Here is a 23,993-nt window from a genome sequence, read left to right as displayed (position 1 = left end):
GTTAAACAGTTGGGAGGTGGGGGGCACAGAGGTTTAGGAGCTGGGAGGTGGGGGTACAGAGGTTTAACAGCTGGGAGGTGGGGGGCACAGAGGTTTAACAGCTGGGTGGTGGGGGTACAGAGGTTTAACAGTTGGGAGGTGGGGGGCACAGAGGTTTAGGAGCTGGGAGATGGGGGCACAGAGGTTTAACACTCTGCAATCTAAAGGTCTAGGCAGGTCGATGTCCATATTGGCCACTTAATTAAGCAATCTTTGTCAAGTAATCTTTCTAGCATTTCTTTCATCATTGAGAAAGAGGTTCAAAAATACCATTTTTCTAGCGGTGCTGTAAGGGCTCAATGAGATATTTCATGTTAAAGTTCTGGGTACCTAGAACATACTCAATAAACAAGAGCAACTAACACTCTCTGGCGTGACTTCAGATAATCCTCCAAGGACCCCATGGGGTAGTTACCATTATTATACCCCTATTATCCAGATGAAGAGACTTATGGAAGTTATGGAGTTGTCCATGCCAGAGCCCAGACAGGGTTTGAATGCAGACAGTCTGCATTCATTACTGCATGTTAACCTTTCACACCTGTGGTTTCTGAAAACCTAAGGGATCCTGAACAACACAGACCCAGGAATCCTTATCCGAATACACATAACAAAGGAAGAAACTGAGGAACTGAGGGATAGGGAGCAGCCATTTCAACAGCACATTCCTACATACAGCAGACACGAGTGTTTTTCAACTGAGAAGTGAAACAGACCTTAGTCATTACTTATCTCTTTAAAAGCTAAGCTAGAGCTAGTTTTCTAAGATTTCTGCAATCCCCAGGTCTGGCCAACCTGCAATTCTGAGTCATGTTCACTACCTGGACCCACTGCTTCTGATGGCAAGCTGGTCTCTGCTGAGCCCCAGGGAGGAGGGGAAGAAAAAGCAAGGCCAGGTAGCTGGCACCTGTCATCCCAGCACTGAAGGATCACTTCAAGTCCAGGCCAGGGTGGGCTCCACAGTCAGACCCAGGCCAGTATGGGCTCCACAGTCAGACCCAGGCCAGGGTGGGCTCCACAGTCAGACCCAGGCCAGTGTGGGCTCCACAGTCAGACCCAGGCTAGCCTGGCCTATAGAGTGATGACCTGTTCAGACTATAAAGGGAAGAGCAGTGCGGTAACCAGGTTCTGGAACACGGCCAAAGAGGCTCACAGTGGCGCTATGGCTGTGTACGGCTTGCAGAGCAATACCACGTTGGCAAGAAGACCAGGAGGAAAAGCACCCTGAAGTCTGCCCCGCAGAGCACTCACCACGCAGGCTAGGCTTTCTTGTGGCCTTGGTCATCTTTCCCTCCAGGCCTGTACTGAGGGGACCAAGCCTACGTCTGTAGCTTCCAGCTGCACAGTGCAGTTCTGGAGGGTGGAGGTGAGATTCCACAATCTCTTTCCTTCTTCCATGCCTCATGGGCTGCCTGAAATGCAGAAGCCACATGTCTCTGGCTGGTGCCGGACTCTGCAGTGCTCAGAGCATTATAGGTAAGTGGTAGTAAGGTTGACAGTCGTTGCACATACGTGTGTGGGGGTGTCTCAGGGCTGCCTCTCCCCAGGGAGGGAAACGTGAGTGAAATAAACCAGACATGATGAGGTGCTGTTAAGTGCATCTATTCAGTCCTTGAATTGGCAACCTAGGCCTGCTATTTCTGAAAACAAACCAGTTTGTGGCTGTCACATGGCCCTTGTCCTCTGACTCTCTAGCTACCTAATCTTTTCTGATTTTATTATATAAGGCCCTTCATCAGAAGGCCCTCCAGCCTTAGCTGGAGACGTGGTTCAACTGGTAGAACACTTGCCTAGCATGCACTAAGCCCTGGGTTACATCCTCAGTACCATATAAATTAGGCACTGTGGAGCAACCATGCAATCCCAGCACTAGGGAGGTGGAGGCAGGAGGACCCGGAGTTCAAGGCCAGCCTCCAATACATAATGAGTTTAAGGATAGTCTGGACTACATGAGATGCTATTTTTTTTTTTTTTTAAAGTGAGCTTGCCAGGCGTGGTGGCGCATGCCTTTAATCCCAGCACTCGGGAGGCAGACGCAGGCGGATCTCTGTGAGTTCAAGGCCAGCCTAGACTACATAGTGAGTTCCAAGACAGCTGGGGCTACAGGGAGACCCTGTCTCAAAAAGACTTCAAAAAAAAAAAAAAAAAAAAAGTGAGTTTAAGGAAGTAAAAAGAGAACATTGAAAAAAGATAAAGGCGTGATAATCTTAAAAAGTAAGAGAAGAGAATAATTGTATTTTTGGTTGTTTTGACTGAAAGGTAGCAGAAGGCTGTAATTAATACCTAGTAGGAGAGGGGTCATCATTTTGTTTTTTTGGATGCAGACAGGCTACCTGGCAGACTTGGTTAATTCATCTAAATAGTCCACAGTCAGTAGCAACATCTAGGAGTTGTGTGAACTTCCAAAAGCCCAAATCCTCTGAAACATTTTTGTTTCATTACTTAGCAAAGACATCTTATAAAACTTTTATCTATTTGAGTTTCTTTTCTGGATAAAAGTGAAACAGTTGTTGAATGTGTATGATCATTTATTTTTCCCTGTAGCAAATCTAAGAGCTAAGATAAGAAGGGGCAAGTCCTATCATCCAGAGTGGACAATTCCAGGCCTTAGTACAGGCCATGGGGTCAACAGTACAGGGCTGCAAAAAGAAAGATTTACAATAAATAATAAAGCAGTCCATAAAAGATTATGGCTCTAAATAGTGATACATTTTGCTAAGTGCTGGGTTATGGCACAAATATTCCCACCTTTAACATCTGAGGGCCAGCAGGGAGCTCGGCTTCATGCAGAGCACAAAGCCCATCAGCTCACAACCTCCCTCCCTGAACCACATCACAGGAACTCCCACTCAAACTGCAGTGACAGAGCAAGACAAGGAGAAAATGGAAAGCAGGTGAGCACAATCTGGAAGACAGAACTTGGACTGCTAGAGAGATGACTTCAGCCAGTAAAATGCCTACTACGCAAAGGATCTGAGTTCAGATCTGCAAGAGTCACAGAAAAAGCCAGTGTGGTGGTAAATATCTGTAATCTCAGTCCCGGGGAGGCGGAGAAGGTGGACCCCTGAAGCTTGATGGCCAATCAGCCTAGTCAAACTGGTGAGTTCTAGGTTCAGTGAGACATTGAAGAGGATACCCAATGTCAGTCTCTGGCTTCCACATACAAGCTCACCCACGTACACACAGGAACCACATGTATATACAAACACCTACCTCCCCCACCCCCAGAGAAAGAGCTTAAATAATAACCTCACTTTGAATAATGACAGTGGTTTTAAAGGAGCAATGCAGATTGGAGAGACGGCTCAGTGGTTAAGAGCACTTACTACTACTCTTCCAGAGGACCGAAGTTTGGTTCCCAGCACCCATGTTGGGCAGCTCACAACCACCTGTAACTTCAGTTCCGGGGGATCTGGCACCTTCTTCTGATTCCACAGCTACCTCGCACACATATGGCACACACAAAGCACACACAAATAATGAAAATAAAAGCTAAATCTTTTTTTTAAAGAAGCCACATAAAAAAGGTTATTTTTTTTACCTTCTAAAAGACAATAATCTCACATCTCTGAACTTGGAACACAAAGACTGAGCAAAAGAGACTTTGTTCTCTAATGAGCTTCTATTGAGGACTCATAGGGACCTACACAGATCAGGGTGGAATGAAATCTTACTAAATTTAAAAGACAAATCATCCTGTACTGATATTCTGACTTTTATCTGTCAATAGATTTTTTTTTTTTTTTTTTTTAGGGAACGGAAAAAAAGGTATAGTTTTAAGAAAAAATTTTTTGTAATCTATTCAGTCACATATACAATAAGGCTTCCTATTATATGATGTTTTCTATATATTTTTTTTTTCTCCAAGATCTAGGTAGCAAATACATCTAAAAGGATTTGAGCTAATTTTCCCTTTGCTTTATTTTAAGGAAAGTTTAAGAACAAATTATTGACTTGGCTATATTGGAGAGGCTATATATTGCAGAATAGAGTTGGCAGGCCCAGCCTAGGGTGGAAAAGCTCTGTGGGAGCCAGCAGATTATCTCTCCAGCTGACCTCAACCCCTGAGCCACCTCATTAGATAGCTTTCTGTCCCTCCTGTGAACAGAGTCTCCACTAAACTCCCAGGTACTGATATCCCATGCATTGTCTTTTTTTGGCACATGACAGTTTTGGAGTTATTTGTGAGGAAATCTGGCTTGGAGGAAATCTGCAAATGACTCATCCGTCCCTCCCTCCCTCCCTCTTTCTTCACCCATCCAGAGCTCCATGTACTGCTATGTCATGCTTATTCACTGTTTATTCATCCACCCATCACCTCATGTATTAACACACTATGTTCACTCTATCCCTGCCTCTCTTTCCATCGCCCTCTCCCTTTCTCTTTCCAGTGCTGGGGCTCTAACCCAGGGCTTTCCTTGCACATGCTAGGCAAGCGCTCTACCACTGAGCTATACTTCCAGGCCTACAATGTTCTTTTTCGTAAGGACTGAAATGCCATATGTTTGTTTAAAACCATTAGATTTATTGATGAACCTCTATTTTCTGAATCACTTACACCTTGATACATACTATAGAAGTTACACATGCACACTACATTGACATTCTTAAGTGAACAGGATACTGTAGTTGAGAAAACTATCTTACATGTTTCCAAAAGCCACAAGAAGAGACAGGAGAGAGAACAAAGTTATCCTAAGGATGTATTTTATACAAGTTCAAGGACATTCTGACCACATGGAATGGAGACATGACTAAATGAAAGTGGGTACAGGTAACTCCCACATGGACTGGAGACATGACTGAATGAAGGTGGGTACAGGTAACTCCCACATGGAATGGAGACATGACTGAATGAAAGTGGATACAGGTAACTCTCACATGGAATGGAGACATGACTGAATGAAGGTGGGTACAGGTAACTCCCACATGGAATGGAGACATGACTAAATGATGGTGGGTACAGGTAACTCCCACATGGAATGGAGACATGACTGAATGAAGGTGGGTACAGGTAACTCCCACATGGAATGGAGACATGACTAAATGAAGGTGGGTACAGGTAACTCCCACATGGAATGGAGACATGACTGAATGAAGGTGGGTACAGGTAACTCCCACATGGAATGGAGACATGACTGAATGAAGGTGGGTACAGGTAACTCCCACATGGAATGACCATGCCTCGATAACAAGGTGAAGGGAGAACAGGCTGGAAACATCCAAACAAAGGCTGCAGCTCTACTGAAAGGAACAGATTACAGGGTTTGCCGGAAGAACCAGTTTTCTTTTTAAAGCTTCTTAAACATATCACACATGGAAGGTGAGATTATTTGAAGATAAGGAACAGGGGAAGTGCTTGGATTCCTTTTAACTATCCTCTCTAAGCTTCCTCAGGGAATTTAGGAGATAGAAGAGCTCATGAAACCATGCTTGAACTTCAGTGGGGTACCACTGTCACATTTGCTTTCCATTTTTAAAGAAGACTAAGTACTCTTGCATATTGAGTGCTCCTGAAATCCTTGAGATCCAGGTGTATTGAGAGTATCTGCTTATACAGAGAGACATATCTTGGGGACAGAAGCAAAATCTAAGCAGGAAACTCATTGGTGTCCTATATAGCCCACACTGGAAAGTAACTGCATACAATACTTCTAATGCACCTGTGTTTTGATGGCCACCTGTCCCATGAAGTCATGCAAGTCATTTGTGGAATTTTCCACATATGGTGCCATGTTGGTGCACAAAACGTTTGGGTTTTAAAACATTCCAGATTTGAGATTTTCTTATTATTCAGTTTGTATTTCATTTTCGATTAAGTTAATTTTCTCCTTTCTCCCTCTCAATTTCTTGAGACAAGGTTTCAAGTATCCCAGGCTGGCATAGAACTTGCTATGTAATCCAGGATGACCTTGAACTTCTGATCCTCCTGCCCCCACCTCGCAGTGATGGGATTACGGGCTGGAACCACCACACTCAGTTTTCGTGCTGCTGGTTCAAACCCAGAGCTTTATGCGCACCAGCGTGAGCCCCGTCCCCAGCCTCAACTTCATTTGCTTGGTTTCTTCTTAGGGAACTGCTCATTTTGATTTTCTTAAGTTATTTTCTATAATCAATTTCTTTGCTAACAGTTTAGAATGACAGGTGATCAGTATTTCTTTTACATGTGTGTATGTGTGTTGTAGCATATTCATAAATGATGGAATGTGACGTGAAACCTAAAATGAAAGAGAACACCATTTCAGTGGAACTCAGGAGCCCTGTCCTCAAGCACCGTAGAAATGAGGATGAGGCCAGAGGGACTGGAGAGAAGAGCACCCAGGGCTGAGGGCTGTGCGTGTCCATCCTGACCACCTGTGGTGGTTTGAATGAGCAATGTCCCCCACAGGCTCCAGGATTTGAATGCTTTCCGCAGTCGCTGGCTCTCTCCACCCATATTTGTCATTCACATGTAAGTGCTCTGTGCTTCCATTTCCTCCTGCCAGGCCTCCACGCCATGATAGACTCTCATTCCACTAGAACCCTAGGCCAAAATAAAATGCTTCTCTTTTTTTTTTCTATAAGTTGCCTTGGTTATAGTGTTTTATCACAGCAACAGAAAAGTAATCAATACAGTATCTGAGAGAAAATTCCTTATTCAAACTTAAAAAGGATATAATGGGGACCTCCTATGAGCTCAGGGTTCGTTCATCCTCCATGTCGGACTCACACATTTTCAAAAATAGAGGCCGCAGTGAGCAAAACTTGAGTTAATCTCTATACACTAGCAAAGGTTGTGTGGGCATTTACATAAAAGCTGAGGCTGGCACTGCAGCTTGGGTGGCTGCAAAGCCAGGCTGTGGGCAGACAGGAGCCACAGCCCACAGTCATCCCATCCAGCGGACACCAGAGCTTCTTGTTTGGTTTGGGGAGGGGATGAGGAAGCTCCCATGCATTTCCTTCTCCTGCTTCACAGACATGGATGGCCTCTGGCCAGGGCAGGTGATTTGATAACAGAAACTTCTCAACAAAGAAGAGCTAAAGGTGTTATGTATTTTATAAGGTGTGAAATGGCAGCATATGAATATCCTTATTTTTTAAGAGACATCTACACACAGAATCTGGGAGTGCAGAGCTGGAGAGATGGCTCAGTGGGTAAAGGTGCTTCACGCCAAGTCTAACAATCTGAGTTCAAGCCCTGGGACCCACAAAGTATAAGGACAGAACTGACTCCTGAGAGTCATCTTCTGATTTCCATGTGTGTGCTGTTGGCATACATGCTCTGGGAGTCAATGCATTTGTGTTGTAATTAAAAGTCCAGGGCAGAGGCTGAGGGCACAGCATCTGTCTGGTGTGTGTGACATCTGTGCCACAGACACGAGCAACAGAAATGGGGGAGAAGGACTGATGAGGCAAGTGTGACGTCAGCTGACAAGGGCTCAGTCGTGCTGGGGACATGATGATACAGTATTTTTATTCTTTCTGCTTTGTTTTGAAATTTATCATCAGAAAAAAGTCAATAGCAACAATAAAAAAATGCAATCCAGACAAAGTACAGAACAGAATACTAAATGACAGTGAAAGAAGGAATACCAATGTCTCATTGTAGTTAAAACCTTGAAGATCAAATAGAAACCAATAAAGAAAAAAAATACTTAACTGTTATATATTAAATCCAATCATTGGTTAAAAAGATTTCTTTTAAATGCCAGGTGAGCTGGTGCATGCCCTTAATGTCAGCACCTGGAAGGCAGAGGCAGGCAAGTCTCTGTGAGACAGAGGCCAGCCTGGTCTACATAAGCAGGTTTCAGGCCAGCTGGGGCTATAGGAAGACACTGTCTCAAATATTTTTTTTTTCTTTTAAACGATAAAGCATGGGATTAGAGAAATGGCACAGTGGTTAAGAGCCCTTGCTATTCTTCCAGAGGACCTGGATTGGGTTTGGTTCCCAGCACCCACATGGTGGCTCACAACTGCTCAGAACTCTAGAGGGATCTGACACCCTCTTCTGGCCGCCACAGGCACTTCATGCATGGATGCACTTACATACATGCAGGCAAAACACTCACACACATAAAACAGAAATAATTACACATTTAAAGCATGGGGATCAATACAGGTCTCACATAATCTCAGCCTGTTTCTCTCTCTCTCTCTCTCTCTCTCTCTCTCTCTCTCTCTCTCTCATCAGTTCCTGGTAGAATGGTAGGCTGAATCTTTGCAAGTCAGTTTGGCAATTTATAGCAAAAGCCTGGGAAAATGTGAATGTTGTGTGTGTGTGTGTGTGTGTGTGTGTGTGTGTGTGTCCACCAGGAGGCTGGGGTTGGCTTTGGGTGTTTTTCTCTTGTTTCCCAGCAGGGCCTCTCACTGAACCTAGAGCTTGTAGTTTTGGTTAGATTGGCTGGTCAGCGAGCCCCAGAGATCTGCCTGTCTCTGCCTGCCACCCTGCCCACCCCTGAACCTTGGCACTGGGGTTACAGGTGAGCACTGCTTTTATGAGGGTGATGGGAATCCAAATTCAGGTCCTCATGCTGGTCTGGCAAGTGCATTCCACACTGAGCCATCTCCCCAGTCCAATGTTTTCTTGAGTCATTTTATCTCAGCACAGTTTATATTAATGACAACTTTGGGGAGGGGGAGTCTCATGGATATTCAATAATGGAACTGCTTAAGTAAATTATGACACATGCGTATGTTGAATGATACTAGGTAAACATTAAAAGAAAAAATATTGAGTTTCACTGACTGACTTAGAAATATACTGTTAATATATTCTGAGATGAAATGAGAAAAAAACTATAGCTATGTTAGGATTCCATTTAAAAATATTTTATTTATTTATTTTTATTTTATGTGTATGAGTGTATTGCCTGCATGTAGGTAAATGCACCTGTGTTGTGCAATGCTTGTGGAGGACAGAAGAGGCTATCAGAGCCCCTGGAACTGGAGTTACAGACAGTTGTTAGCTGCCGTGTGGGTGCTGGGATTCGAAACCAGCTCTTCTGCAAGAACAACCAGTGTTCTTAACTGCTGACCCATCTCTCCAGCCCCCAGAATTCCATTTTATAAGAAAATATGAATACCTAAAAAGAAGTTCACCAAATATACCCATTAGCAACTTGACAGTGGCCCTCTCCTGAGTTGTATGATTCTAAATAATGTCTGTATATCTGGAAGTGTTCCTATATGCTTCCAAAGTCAGTTATCTAGAAAATTGACTTCAAACAAAAACTAACGTTTTACTGTTTAGGATCCATTACTTTTGAAAAGACTCAGTCTTTTCCACCATAAGTTTAGAGGGAAGGTTGTAAAAGGTATGTTCAAGACAACTGTGTCTACACCTATGACCCTCAGCACGAGTTTCACAAGTCCAGATGTTGTGGAAGGAAGAGGCTAAAGGAAAAACATGGTGGGAGAAAAAAAGAGCAGGCACACCATTGCTCACATGCCTACACACACACACACACACACACACACACACACACAGAGGCATGCAACATTCTGCGTTTTCTTTGAAAAGTAGGGTGTGGCTATCTTAATGGTGGGCTGATGCATAGAACTTAACACCGAGGTTCAGGGTGGGCTCCAGTATTCATCCACAAGGAGCCCAGAGATTTCTCAGAACAAGAAGCACAATGCAGGCCTTGTCAGGCTGCAAAGGCCAAGTCAGTACAGCCTGAGCCACCCGCAGACCAAGGAAGGGAACCCAGCTCATCCGGATGTGAGAAATGTCATCTCCTCAGCTGGACCAGGTCTCTAGAGGGACTGTGACTTCACACAGAAACTAGGACAAGGGGCTTTCTGTGGAGGGTGGCCACCGGAGGAGCTCTGCCCTCCCTGCAGTGGTGGGAGGTCATGTCATGCTGTGGACTGCGTCCGTGCAACATCCCGTGGCTGTTGCAGGAGAGCTGCTCCACTTCTAAAGGTCGGCTCTCGCCTACTTGCTCCATTTCTAGTAAGAGCCCTGGAGACGCTCCAGAGGAAATCCCAGATAAGAGCAGGCTGAAGCCAGCACCCAACGTTTTGGTTCTGGCCCCAGCTGCAGAGCGTGTCACAGACACTGGCTATCTCTTCGAGGAGACTTACACATTTGCACCTCATCCCAGATGCTCAGGAGTTGCGCAAATGAACAGGAAGAACATCAGGCATCCTGGGAAGTGAAGAGAAGACTGAGGGTCTCCAGAGCTCTAAGGCTGCCTCTTTGGGGACACAGGCCCCCAGCAGCTCTGGAGCGTGGTGTTCAACTACTGACTCAGTACTCTTGCCACAAACGAGAAAACATGTCAGAAGGCTGTGTGCACAGGCCAGTGGGGGACAGAGACACAGGTGCTGAAAGGGCTTGGTGAACACGGGCAAAGCACAATCGCCAACAACGCACAAAGTATTTTCAAGAGGTTTGTGTGTGCACAAATGCATAGGAAACTATTCTCAAGATTAAGTTTTAATTTCTTTCAAAAGTGAAAACTTAAAAGGTGTACTTCTAACAAAAAGACTTAAGTTCATCTACGTGTCAGACCAGCTTATCAGGCTGTGATCTACACAAAGGCATCACATTTAGGGGTTGGTGACTAACACTGGAGACATCAAAGATTTCAATATTTCTGGGAATGGCAGTGTACTGGAGAAGCATATCTTGAAAATTCTCAGAGATATGTGGTCCCCAAACAACCATCAGTGAAAAAGAAAACCACAAAATTTTAGAATGTCTTAACTGAATGGGGCGCCACGAAATTAGTAGTAATTTAACATTAAATGCACTAGCATTCAGTTTTGAAGTCAGAAAATATGAACAGCAAATAGCGTACTTAGAGCAACTCAAAGTCACCGATTTCATTTGCTCCGCTTCCTGTGTCTTCTCTTAATTGCTCTGTCTCACTCGGTGTTCTCAGAGTCATTTCTCACTTTTAAAGTAATAGAGTATTACTCTCTTAGGTTCTCCAAAGGAACAAGAGGGGAAAATTACGTGAATGGAGGCAGCACATCACGCTTTTTACAAATTTGTGCAATTTCTATTACTGAATCATAAATATTTAAGGGCATGCATCCAAGCCATCATGCAGGAAAAGTCTATATTGGACACTTCCAAGTGAGTATGTCTTTTGAGTAAACACTGTTTTGCACCCATTATCGAAATCATAGAAAAATAGCCTGCATTTCAGGTTGGGAAAATTGGGGAAATTAAATGTTGGTCTGCACAGGATAGAGACGGTCTTTTCTCTGATTTCTCCACTTTCACTTTTCGTCTAGTAATGGAGAAAAGGACAGTTCAGGCAAACAGAATAAAGAAACCAGGTGTGAGAAGTTCTGTGTCCTAGGCCTGCAATCTGATACCCCTATGGACACTGAATTATTAATGGGGAGAAGACGGAACAAATAACCGAGAGAGGGTTCTTGGCAGCCATTGTTCCAAGTTCATGGTGTTATACAACATTGAGCATGTCCAGTTCACCTGCCAGAAGCTATATGATGCTTCCTCTAGGGTTCCATTTTCCTACTTTGATCTTAGCCAGCATCTGGCTGGGTGATGGGCCATGGCAAAAGATGCACGTCTTCTCTTTAGTCCACTAAACTTTGGAATCTGGCTATGGCACCATGCCTCGTGTGTTTTCATCTACCAAATGACCATAATGGCTGCTTATCTGTTCCCTGTGGAAACTAGGACTGTCCTGGGAAAAGAAATAGAAAAATTTGGATTTTATTGGACTCATTCATTTTCTGTCCGTCCGTTCTCCTGGGTCTGGTGGGGCCTCCTTCCTCAGCTGGTCCGTGCGAACGGCATTAGGCACACCCAGGCCCCAGTCTCAGAGGAAACCCACAGCCTTCTTTACACTTTGAGTTTTCTACTCAAAGGTTAAAGAGGCAAAAGGGTGGTTACTTTCAAATTTAAAAGATGGACTCTGTGGAGATGCCCTCATGAGGGTACAGACAGGGCGACGGACAAGGTCAAGGCTGGACCACATGATTCAAGCATTCCAACTGCTAAGTAAATTGATTTTTCTTCCTGACTATATTGTACACTTTTGGTGAATTACTTTACCCTTTTACTTTTTGGAAAATGATTCTAACTTACGTAGCTGATTCTAAGCTCTTGGGATTTAAAAAAAAAAGGCATTCTCAAACCAGTTCTTAAAGGGAATGTGGCTCAATGGTAGAGTGTTTGCTTGCATGTGCAAGACCAAGGGTTTGAACCCCAGCACCACAACAAAACAAAACAACCCCCCCAATCAAACCAGTTCTTAAAATGCTCTCTAAAGGGGGCTGGGAAGATGGCTCAGTGGGTAAAGTGCTTGCTGTACAAGCATGAGGACCTGAGTTCGGAGCCCCAGTAACCACGAAGAAGATGGGGATACTGTCTCTAATCCCAAGGCCAGGGGTGGGATGGGAATAGGTGGACCCCATATTCCCTATTCCCAACCCTGGGGGATTGCTAGATCAGGCTAGCCTAATTGTTAAGCTAAAGGTTCAGTGAGAAACCTTGTCTCAAAAAACTAAGGTAGAGCCATAGCAGACGACACCCAGTGTTAACCTCTGGCCTCCACATACGCAGACACGATCAGTACATGACATATGCAGACATGGTGAACTCACCCACACATGTGCAGACATGGTGAGCACACCACACACTTGTGTGCATGGAACCAACAAGCCAGAAACTTGCTAGTTAGTTTAGGCCTTTAGCTTCACCTAAACCTTCCTTTGAAAACTGGACCCAGGAATGCTATCTCACACTATTTTCTGCTCTTCATTTGTGACATTTTTTATAACAGAGGTATGGATGAGGAGCGGCACTGGTGATGGAAGGATGGAGGAGGAGGACTCGATGGGGTGAGAGCGAAGGACACTCAGCTCAGGCTTCATGTACCTGGTGTCAGGCATGGGTACACATACTCTAGCCACCCTGATACTGGCCATGAGAACTACAAGTCACCATGAGTTTCATCTGGGGTTGCTACAGTTTTCCACAGTTCCTATGGATGGAACAAATATGCAAATCCATAATGATAAACAATGGTGGGGCAGTCATAGGCTTACGGACAGTGAGACAGAGACGTTCTTCAACACTATGCCTGTTCTTGCCCCATAACTACTCAACACCCAGGAACAGGAGATACCCTGAGTAGAGGAGCTCAGACAGACAGCAGCAGGAAAAAGCAGGAAAAGGCTGCTTCTCTGTGCTGCCAGGTCAGCAGCCAGAGTGTCCTTCATAATTAGACTACCTAGCAACAACCAAAGTTAGAAAATTCTGAACTTGAGTTCATTAGTGAGCCACTGTTCTAAACACTTAGCTTCTTCTAAGAAATCAAACATGGTAACTGTGGCAACTGGGCCAGGAAGGGTGGTACAGCCCGTAGTACTTGGGACACTGAGGCAGGAGGATTGAGAGCTCCAGGCCATGATGAAAGCCTGTCTAAATATAAAACAAAAACTAAACAAACACTCTGCTAAGTACTTAAAAACATAGAAAGGACAGTTTTTGCCCCTTGCCTTCCAAGGTCGACCAAGTTCCAGGGGACTATGGAACATTTCTCAAAATTTCCTATAAATATGGTGAGTCACCTGTCCTCTTGTTCAGGGAGGTCATGGAGACCCCATGAGATGGACTTGAACCAGTGTCCAGTCTACAAAGAGGAAGGTCAACTCAGAGGAAACATCTTACTCATGCTTCCACGTGAAGCCAGACATGGTTGAAAAGGACCTTTGACTTATCTTTACATAGATGGAACTGGTAAAAGAAAGGAGCCAAGAGCTCTACCCATGCCCATGTGATGCCTGAGAAACAGATCCTCAAATGACCTTAAGTGTAAAAATAAATTGATTTATTTGGGCCAACTGTATGGTCTAAACACCCAAAAGGAAAGTATAACCAAAGAGTAAAGTCATCAGTATCCATCCTTAAGAGTTCAAGGGATTACACTTCCCAGACATTAGGCTTAAGTCTATATCAAAAGTTATTTAGACAATTATTTCTCATTGATGATTTTGTTCCTAACCAGAAAGCGCTGCTCAGATGCAAGACTTCAAATCTTGGACTCCAATGCCCAGAAAGTGCTGCTCAGATGTAAGATTTCAAATCTTGGTCTGCAATACTGCAGTGCCCACCTGGAGCTAAGGGAGACAACTGGCTATTGTTCTAAAATGATGGATAAATTTTTCTCCCCCTATCTAGAAGCCTTTGAGAGGGAACTGACACTGATTCTAACCACTCCAACAGCTGTCAAAATACCTGAAAGCAAATCCTGAATCCATCACTCTAGAGTCCAGTCTTGGAAGACAAAAGAAAAATGAGGAGGAACCCAATAGAGGGATGCTTTTGAAGAAATTTCAATGGATTCTCATATGAAAATTGCCCTGTTCTGACTTTTTTCTAGTTCCCTGTCTAGAACTTGTAATGCTAATTACTCTTGCCTTTACTTCTCCTTCACATCTCCTATTCACAATTCAAAGACTTTCATTTCTTCCTTGAGATAAGACTTATGCAATTTGGGAGTCTTTTAGAAAGACCCACTGAAGGGGTACTCCAGTTGCCTCACCCTGTGCCCCTGTTCAGCATGGAAGAAGCCAGAGCAGTCTGCATCCTGATTCCCTATCAGCAATTTGGGTAACATCTTCATAAGGTGGTGTGTTAAGAATAGAAGTAGGAATTGGTTCGGCAGTTAGGATTCCATTCCAAAGGCCAAAAATGTCGAAAATATTTGGGACCTTTTTTCTAATCTTTAAAAGGTTTTAGGGTTACCTCTTCAGAGGGAGGAATGTTAGAGTAGCCAAAAGCCCCATAACAATAAATAAATGAAAGAAGAAAAAAAAGAAGAAAAAGGTGATGGGGGGATATGGGAGGGGTGGAGGGGAGGGAGTGGGCATGGATTTAATCAAAACACCTTGTATGCATGTATGAAATTCTCAATAAAGTTTTTGTAAAAGTTAAAAAAAACCCAAAACCTAGAGACATGAAAATGAAGGGAGCTGATGTAAATCTATTTAAAAATGTACCACACATCATACCCTGAAATATAACCCACATTCTGACCTTGTATGTACAAAATAAATTCCATTTAAAGCAAGAATTAGAAAAGGAAAACCAGAGAGCAGGCGTCTTTTTCTATCCCTGGTATCAGCTAAGTGAAAGGCAGTTTCTTGGACCGGTTTGATTCTATATTCCACTTGAAGTAATAGGGGAAAAGGTTAAAAAAAAAAAAAAAGAAGAAGAAATCTATTTGTGGATTTGAACAAGGTGTTTACTAGAAGAAGAAAATAAAAACATGCCCAGGATTTGGTAGAATTATAGACCAAGGAGTCTGCAACCCCTGCATCCTCCCAAGAAGCAACTCTTTCTTTGCTTTGGGCAACAGATCTGCGTTGGATTTCTGCTTCCTCATAATCTCCCAGCAAGAGAAGAATTCACGATTGATTCATTTTTGGTTAAAAATAAAAATCTCTCTATCCTGTAATTATGCTTCTGTTCCAGCCAAGACAATTTAGGCTAGAGGCATATTTCAGTTGCTCGGAGACTAGTTCAAACTTCTTAGCTCTTCCCAGAACACCCAAAACACACAGAATTATGTAGTCTTGCAGGACACCTTTCTGGAGCAAAAGTGTAAGTGTATCATCTTCAACACCAGCAGAAGCCTCTGTGGGAATGGTGTTGGGGGCCTTCCCAGTCCTTCTTTCTGCATTATGAGTGAGAACCCCTCCCAATGGGAGCCCCCCACTAAGAAGATACAGCTCCCCTGCTGGGGTGACCTGATGCCAGTCAGGGCTGTGAGGGTATAAAGAGCCCTCTTGCCTGGAGTGCTTTGACTCTAGTGTCCCTCTCCAGAGTTCCCTGGGAGGTAGAGACCTCAGAGGAAATCACATCCGCCACAAGCTGCTTCCCCTCCATCTTGTGCTCCTCCCCTCCCATCTGAGAACACTTCCTAGATAGAGTACTTCATAAGAAGCCCCTCCATTTCTAGGGACCCCGACCTATAACACTTCAAAAATACTACGGAAACAAATTAAAACGAGTATTGTATTGTCATTAGCTTGTGCTTAAATGACTACCAATCTAGCCCATTCTGTCAGTGATTAGACCCTAGAAGACAGCAGATAGACTATAGCCTTACACAGAGGAGACAAGCTGGCATTCGTATAACCAACCTTACAATCTCCTGCTTGGGTATATAATATGGTAGACAAAATAGGCTTTCCACACCTAGACTCATCTTCCAAGGCAATCCACGGACCTCTTCACAAGCTTGCCTCTCTGTGTGTATCAGAGACAAAGGATATCATTCTTCTGTTCTCTGACAAAGACATTCTTTTTTCTAATACTAGGTAGCTCGGGATAAGGGAAGCTGGCTTTGTGTTCATTTCTGTTTGATATTGGCTATTCCTGAATTCCAGTGAACTGAGATGAAAGGAAAATCCCAGGTTAGAGAGCTCTATACACATGTCTGATGGTGTACGACGAGGTCAATTCGTAGCACACCAAAAAGAAAATCATTAGTTTATTTGGTTCACGAACTGAAAGCACAGGGCTGGGGAGGGAACTAAGTTGGCAAACTGCTGTCACTGTAAGCATGAGGACCTGAGTTCAATCCCTAGAACCCACGTAAAAAAAAGCCAGGAGAGCTGGTATGTACTTGTAACTCTGGGGTGTGGACGACAGAGACAGGTGGACCCTGGTGCTCACTAGCCAGCCAGCCTAGCCTACTCGGTGAGTCCAAGGCTGTCCTCTGGTCTCCACACACGTGTATGTGCGACCACACATACATACACATACATACATGCAGAAATACACATATACTGAAACACACAATATAAAACTAATCAACTGTTCTATTCAAGCTAAGAATACAACTCTGCCCAAAAAGTAAAGTTTCTCGACTCGAAGATACCTTGGAAGCCCTACAACCAGCTCTCCCTGTTCTTGATGACCCATTCTATAAAGTCACATCTGATTCTCCCACACAGCCCGTCTTGAGACTCAGAAACTTGAGGAGGTCTAAAGGTGGAGGGGGATCCTGTGTAGTCAGAGAATACATACCTCTAAGCTCCTTTTCTACAGGCTTGTTTCCTTTCACCTACTTCATGTCGGGGGCGGGGGGTTCTCTCTGAGGCTCTGTGTGAGCAACTGTGCTGGACAGCTTTAGTGTCAACTTGACACACCTGGGTAGAGGGAGCCTCAATTGGGGAACTGCCTCCATTGGACTGGCCTGTGGCCATGTCTGTGGGGCATCTTCTTGATTGTTGAGTGATGTGGGAGGGCCCAACCCACTGTGGGTGGTGCCACCCCTGGGCAGGTGGGCCTGTGTTGCATAAGAAAGCAAGCTGAGCAGGGGCCAGGGGAGCAAACCAGTAAGCAGTGTTCCTCCATGGCCTGTGCTTCAGCTCCTGCCTCCAGGTCCCTGCCCTGAGTTCCTACCTTGGGCTCCCTGATGAACTGCGACCTGGGAGATATAAGCCAAATAAACCCTTTCCTCCCCAAGTTGGTAGTGGTCAGGGTATTTTGTCACAGCAATGAAGAACAGACTAGGACAGCAACCATGCTGACTGTTCCTCCCTTCTTCCTGATGGCAGACTGATGGACAGCACACACCACTGAGCACTCAGCTGCCTTTGCCAAATAGAAAATGTCCTTGCTTACAATATAATTCATATCCACTTTCCTGCTTTTTCTTTTTTTAGACTTGATCTCATTATGTTACCTAAGCTGCCCAAACTCTTAGGCTCAGGCAATTTTTCTACCTCAGCCCAAAGCAGCTGGGACTACAGGGACATACCATGGTGCCAGCTCTTACGATTTTTGTAAAACGCTTGTTTATTTGGTTATTTATTTATTCATTCAATAAATAAATTGAACTGAATAAATAAATTGAAGGGGGTGAGAATACCACAGCATGCATGTGGAGGTCAGAGGACAACGAAGAGTCCGTTCTCTCCTTCCAGCATGTGAGCTTTGGGGATAGAACTCAGGTGGTCAGGCTTGGCAGCAAGTGCCTTTACCAGCTGAGTCATTTCACTACTTGCAACTTTTTAAAAGCATTATCTTCCTTCTGCTTTAAGCATCTTTGCCCTCTGGAAAAGGCTTCAAGGTAAAACAGTGGGAAATCTTTAGTGATATGCAGTTAGCTCCTAGCTGCAGAGTCAGTGAGAAACAGAAGTGCAGTAAGAACATCGGTTCAGCCATGTGTGGACTCCTAAGCTCCAGACCCAGCCTCCACTCAAGTTTAGAAACTTCTGACACTCGGTGGTAGAATGCATTGTTTAGCACAGGAGACCTTGGGTTCAAGTCCAAGTACTAAAAAGTAGGAAAATAAATAAGAACAAACTTTTGCAATGATGTTAGTAATATTTACTTCACAAAAATATTGTAAGAAATAAAAACCATGGGCTGGAGACATGGCTCAGCAGTTAAGAGCACTGGATACTCTTCCAGAGGACCCTGCAGTTCTCAGCACCCACATGGTGGCTAGCAACTATTGACACTGCAGTTGCAGGGAATCTGATGTCATTTTCTGGTCTCTGTGGGCATTGCACACATGTGGAAAACTTATATCCGTGCAGTTAAGACACTCATAAAATAAATTAAAACTCATATGCATAAAACAAAAATGAATAAATAAAAAAACTTAAAAAGAAATAAAAACCAATAACATATGGAAAAATTCCATAGCAAAGTGATCCCTCAGAAACCTTTAATAAATATTAGTGGCCATTTCCCTGGTTATTATCTCTGGATTCAGTGTTGTTTTCACCAACTGAGAAAATCTAGGAGAAAACATTATTAAAGAGCTGACTCCTGTGAATCACAATGGAAGGAAGCAGTTCAGGGAACAGCCTCCAGTGAGTGTCTGATGGTCATGGGGACGGCGGGGAGGGACGTGGCACCTGCACAGGAATGCCGTACAGCACTGGCCTACCTGTTGGTCGTCCGGATGGTGTTCTCCTTCATGTGATTGTGCTCTTTGCTCACTTTTTCTGGAAGGAGACAGAAACAAAACTCTTAGGTTGAGTTCAGTTGATCTGAAGCAGAAATCCCCCAGCATTCCTCTTTTTCCTCTGTTACTTTCTTTTTGGAACACTCAACTCCTCCCTGACTTATTGGGAAAGAGGAGTCAAAAGTGTGTAGATAGTATCCACAACAATATTTCATTAAACACTAATCAAAGGGAACTGTTAGTAAATTTCAGGAGTGTTGTCTGAGTTTTAACCAGGCCTTTGTAAGTACGAGTACACACCAGACACACACACACACACACACACACACACACACACACACACAATATGCACAGAAATAATTATTTCTACCCATCTTTCCCCAGTTCACCATTTCTGATTTCTTTGATTCTGCCCCCAAATTGCAATTGTGGCAACTGTCCTGTCCTGGCTTTGATGACACCCTCTATGCATTCTATGTTAGGCTTCTTCAGAGAAGAGAAATAAGAACAATCAGTTGAGCTCTTGGTACTGCTTCACTGACTGCTTATTCTAATAAGTGCCACCAGGAACAGAATGATGTCATTGGACTAGAAGAGGTAGGCCCTCTTCTCATGCGTCCTGGGGTCTGTATTTACCACCTGTCAGAAAATATTTAATAAGCTCTCAAGAACTGAGGTGAACTGTAGCCTCCCTGATACAGTTCAAATATTAGACTCTACCCTGACCATCATAGCTCTTGATAGCTTAATGGGAGCATTTATTTTTAAAAAATGGCCAAGTCTACAGGATTTCAGATTTTATGACAAGGTAAATTTAAAAGCTCATCACAGTGATTTTTTTTGAAAATGTAAACAAGTTTAACTAGCTCTACCTACCTTAAGCCTCAGCGTACGTGTTTACATGGACAGCTCTTTCCTGTCCTCTCAACAGAGAATCTGGATTGCTGGCCAATATCCTTGCTGGGAGCATGAAACTGGGCTAAATGACTTGTCTGGCGTCACCCAGGCAGTGCCAGTGCTGGGATGAGACTCTCAGACCCAAGGTTTTTAGCCCATCAGAGACTGTGATAACATACTGTCAAAGATAGAGACTCTGAGAAGAGCCCTAGGCCTTACTTTGGCTAATTTTGACTCTTAAATCACTATCAAAGTGGCATTGCTGTTAGATATGCCTCTGCCTTTAGAAAAACAGCATCTCATGTGGTTTTAGAACCAGCTGAAAGAATCTATGTGTCAAGACTCTTAAGTTTACTGAGTGAATGATTTTCACTGTGGAGATCTGTGCAAAGACAGTTTTAGTTGACACCACTGTTCTCAAAACCACATGAGAGTCACATACTGTAGAGGTGTCACCATGCCACTGGGAAGACCAACCGTTGGGGGCACATAGACTCTGGCCTGGTGTTTTATTACAGTTAGGGAATAAGTGCTTTAAATAATGAGGCACTTAATGGGTGTTGGGTTTATCAAACATTACTAATCAACTATTGATGAATGAACTTCAGAATTAAGACCAATGTTTGATTATGAATAAGGAGAACGTGTTTTTATCAAAACATGAATCTTAGATGGGTATGGTGGTACACGCCTTTGACGCCAGCACTCAAGAAGGCAGAGGCAGATGGATCTCTGTGAGATCAAGGTTAGCCTGGTCTACATAGTGAGTTCCAGGCCAGCAGGGGGCTACAGGGAGACCCTGTTTCAAAAAACAAAAACAAAACAAAAATCCCCACAAATCTTATTAAGTGTACACATAAGCAGCCTCATTCATGTTCAAGGAGTTTCAGCATGTGCTAGAGACAAATAGCACGAGGCTTGGAAGGGTTGATAACTTGGGTACAAGGATCCTTGGCTATTTTACCCAGACCCGTCGCTGAGTAGAAAGACTGCATCGTGATTCCAGGTATTTGAAGTAGAAACAGATTTGCAGAAAATATTCTCTTGGGTTCTAACTAGAAATGGTCCTCACACTTTTACTTTTTAACTTTTCTTTTTTAGCAAGATATAATAAAATTCAGACAACACTAATTTGGAATTTGTGGTTATTCAGTCATTACTGGCATTCACTGAAGTTTTACCTTTTTCTCATTAGAAAGGAAACACCGTTAAGATGAGTGCCTTAAACCTTACCAGAGGTGCATATTGGGCCTGACAGTGGGATCAACACAGAAGTTCACAGATTTCTAACTCTAAATGATTCTTGACAATATGTTAAACAAAGTATGGGGCTGATGGGATGGTTCAAAGGGTAAGGGCACTTGCCACCAAGCCTGATGATCTGAGTTCGATCTCCAATGGAAGAAGAGAATCAAATCCTGAAAGTTGTCTTCTGACTGCCACACATGATCCTCCACATGTGTACAAACACACACACACACACACACACACACACACAATAAAAATGTAAATAAAAAATTCTTTTAAGTGCGGCAGGAATCCTACTTGGCAACACTTCATTAACCAGGATAAAAACAGATTTCCTTCTATGTAAGCTCCTATGTGAGGTGCTTTTTCCCTTGTTAGAAAGGATTTGCTACTGATGGTTCCCAGTTAGTGACATTTTCCCACTCTGCACCTACCTGATAGCTGAAAAAGAAGCTCGGAAGCCATCTTCACAGAGATATCCTGGCTGAAGAGGTTTCTCTCCGGGGGAACTCTGCCTTCTGGAAGCTTCTGTAAGGGTTCGGTTTTCTCTCGCCCCATTAAAGTGCTGTAGCCAACGTTCCGGTTGGGTGATACGGAGAGCTGGGAGTCCTGGATGTCCACTTCCATGGGCTCGTCTTTAACCTTCACCATCTGTGTCTCCTTGTAGCTTTCCGCTGCAAGCAGGCAGGTGAAGGAAACAAAACACGGCTGTTCTTCATTCTGAACCAAACCCAGTTTCTGTGTCTTTTTTTTCCCCCTGTGGTGTCGGAATCTGAACCCAGGACCTAGTGCATGCAAGGCAAACACTCTGCCCTGAGATGCATCCCCACACAACCAGTTGCTAATCTCTCTCTCTCTCTCTCTCTCTCTCTCTCTCTCTCTCTCTCTCACACACACACACACACACACACACACACAAAGATCATGAGGTTTGTGTTAGTGAACCCAAACACCCATCAAGGGAATAAAATAAAAAAATAAAATAAAAAGTGCTTCATCAGTAGAGGGGGTATTTGAAGGGTGAGTGCCAGGGCACACTCAACCATTGCTTGAAACCACTGATGCAATGCACCTGGCTTGCAGAAGCAGCAGAAAGCTTTTTAACCTGAGAAATCTTGCCCAAGGTCACACAGGTGACAGCTGGGCCAAGTTTCCGCTTCCAGGCCTAGAACTTCAGTTCTTGAGGGAGGTTTCCAGACCACTCCCTTGTATAACTTCCTTTCTATGGTGATCATTCCAGAGAAGAGAGAACACAGTCAATGCTCATCCTTGTTTTATAGCTAATTCAATTTCAATCAATCAAGTAAGAGCAAGCATATTCATATTTTGACTTCTTCCCTCTATCTTTAAAGCCTAGATCAACTTTTCCTCTCTCTAGGAAGGCACCTACATTAACAAAGGTTAAATAGGGTTGATTTAATGAAGACATATCTTGCTAGAAGCTAGCAGCCCTCGAGGCCTCCTGGGAAGTTAACTGTGGCCCAGGGATGAACACCTAGGAAAACAGCAGTCTTGAAGGTTCTAAGAACAGCCCCAACTCAACATCGCTCTTCCTTCAGGACTTGTAGATGCTCCAGTGTGAATGTGAACCACATGCCACTTTAAAGGCTGGAGAATCTGGTGCTATGTGCTCCTTAGAGCCAAGGACAAAACACATTTGAAACATAGGGCAGCTGGGTCCAGGACACTAATTTAGGCTACTTAAAAATAAGGTCACATTTTCAATTCTGTAAATATTTATTAGTAGCTAATGCACACACAGTACTCTGGAAGCTAAAAACAAAGATGACAGTTAGATAAAAGATAGGTAGGGCTGGAGAGATGACTCAGTTGTTAAGACCACTGAGTGTTCTTGCAGAGAACCTGGGTTTGAATTCCAGCACCCACAGGGCAGCTAACAACTGTTCTGTAATTCGAGTTGCAGGGGATCTGACGCCCTCGTCTAGCCTCCACAGGCATTGTACACATGGGTGCACTTAAAAACATGCAAGCAAAACACTCATATGCATAAAAGAAAAATAAATAATAGTTTTTAAAAAATAGGTAATAGGGCAGATTTGAATCATAGCCCTCAACAAGACAGGCCACGTCCTAACCCTAACCTGTATATGTGGTCATACTTGGGAAAAAGCATTTCACAGACTCATCATGAACTGCCCTAGGGAACCCTAAAGCCAACAACAAGTGTCCTTCTTAGAGGCCAAGGAGGACAAGGTCATGTGAAGACAATCTGGAGTTATACTGCAGTTGGCCAAAGAGCTGCAAGGGCTGGAAAAGGGGGGGGGGGCTCTCCGAGAGCTTCGGTTGGGTACGAGAGACATGTGGACCAGGGGAGACAAGAAGTTAGTATGTGAAGGTTTAGACTAGCAAAGCCAGGAAGCTCACACGACAGATGATTGACAGAACAGTAAGAGACGATCTATACTATAGCAGGTGCTGCTTCCCGAGACCTCCAGGCGAGGGGAAAGAGGAAAGCTCGCTGCTGCAAGCTGGCTGGTCAGAGGAAGGACACTTTCCTCTCTAAGCTAGGCAGGGAGCTTGGTCAAATGCACATCTGGTGTACTGACTAGCAGTTAAAAAAAAAGAAAAAGGTAGAAGAGCCCTTCAAACTAAGTGATTAAAATTAACTGCTTCCATCAATATGGTCTCATGTAACAAGACTGCTAACTGTTCTTTTTCCTTTCTGATATTACACTTACTTCTCAGGATAAACTGTTTGTTTTTTGTCAACAACTGAACTTCAGGCCATGGTGATACTTCATTTAGATCACCCCCTCCCACCCCTCTGCATATCTAAATAGTTCATAAAAATCAAGTTTACTGATTCAGTCAGCCAGGAAAAGAGGAGCAAACGGAAAGTGAGGGTGCAGAGAAGAAAAAGGAGGGTGAAGAAGAGAACCAAGGGGGGACGGG

The 23,993-nt window shown here is 43.8% G+C and overlaps 1 protein-coding gene across 7 annotated transcripts in view; it reads right to left on the bottom strand.

The window, feature by feature from the left end:
• Positions 1-23,993, bottom strand: part of Znf827 (zinc finger protein 827) — a 190,043-nt gene that overhangs the window by 65,539 nt on the left and 100,511 nt on the right. For all 7 annotated transcript variants that reach the window (XM_017796736.2, XM_008827476.2, XM_008827475.2 and 4 more), the window contains exons 6-7: positions 21,515-21,754; positions 18,918-18,975 (exon numbers count right to left, since the gene is read on the bottom strand). In XM_017796736.2, the coding sequence (XP_017652225.1) occupies positions 18,918-18,975; positions 21,515-21,754 (298 nt within the window). The remainder of the gene's footprint in view (positions 1-18,917; positions 18,976-21,514; positions 21,755-23,993) is intronic.

This window comes from Nannospalax galili, unplaced genomic scaffold (assembly GCF_000622305.1).
Source record: "Nannospalax galili isolate Female #2095 unplaced genomic scaffold, S.galili_v1.0 scaffold1272, whole genome shotgun sequence".
Classification (NCBI taxonomy): Eukaryota; Metazoa; Chordata; class Mammalia; order Rodentia; family Spalacidae; genus Nannospalax; species Nannospalax galili.
This window is presented reverse-complemented; position numbering and strand designations above follow the sequence as displayed.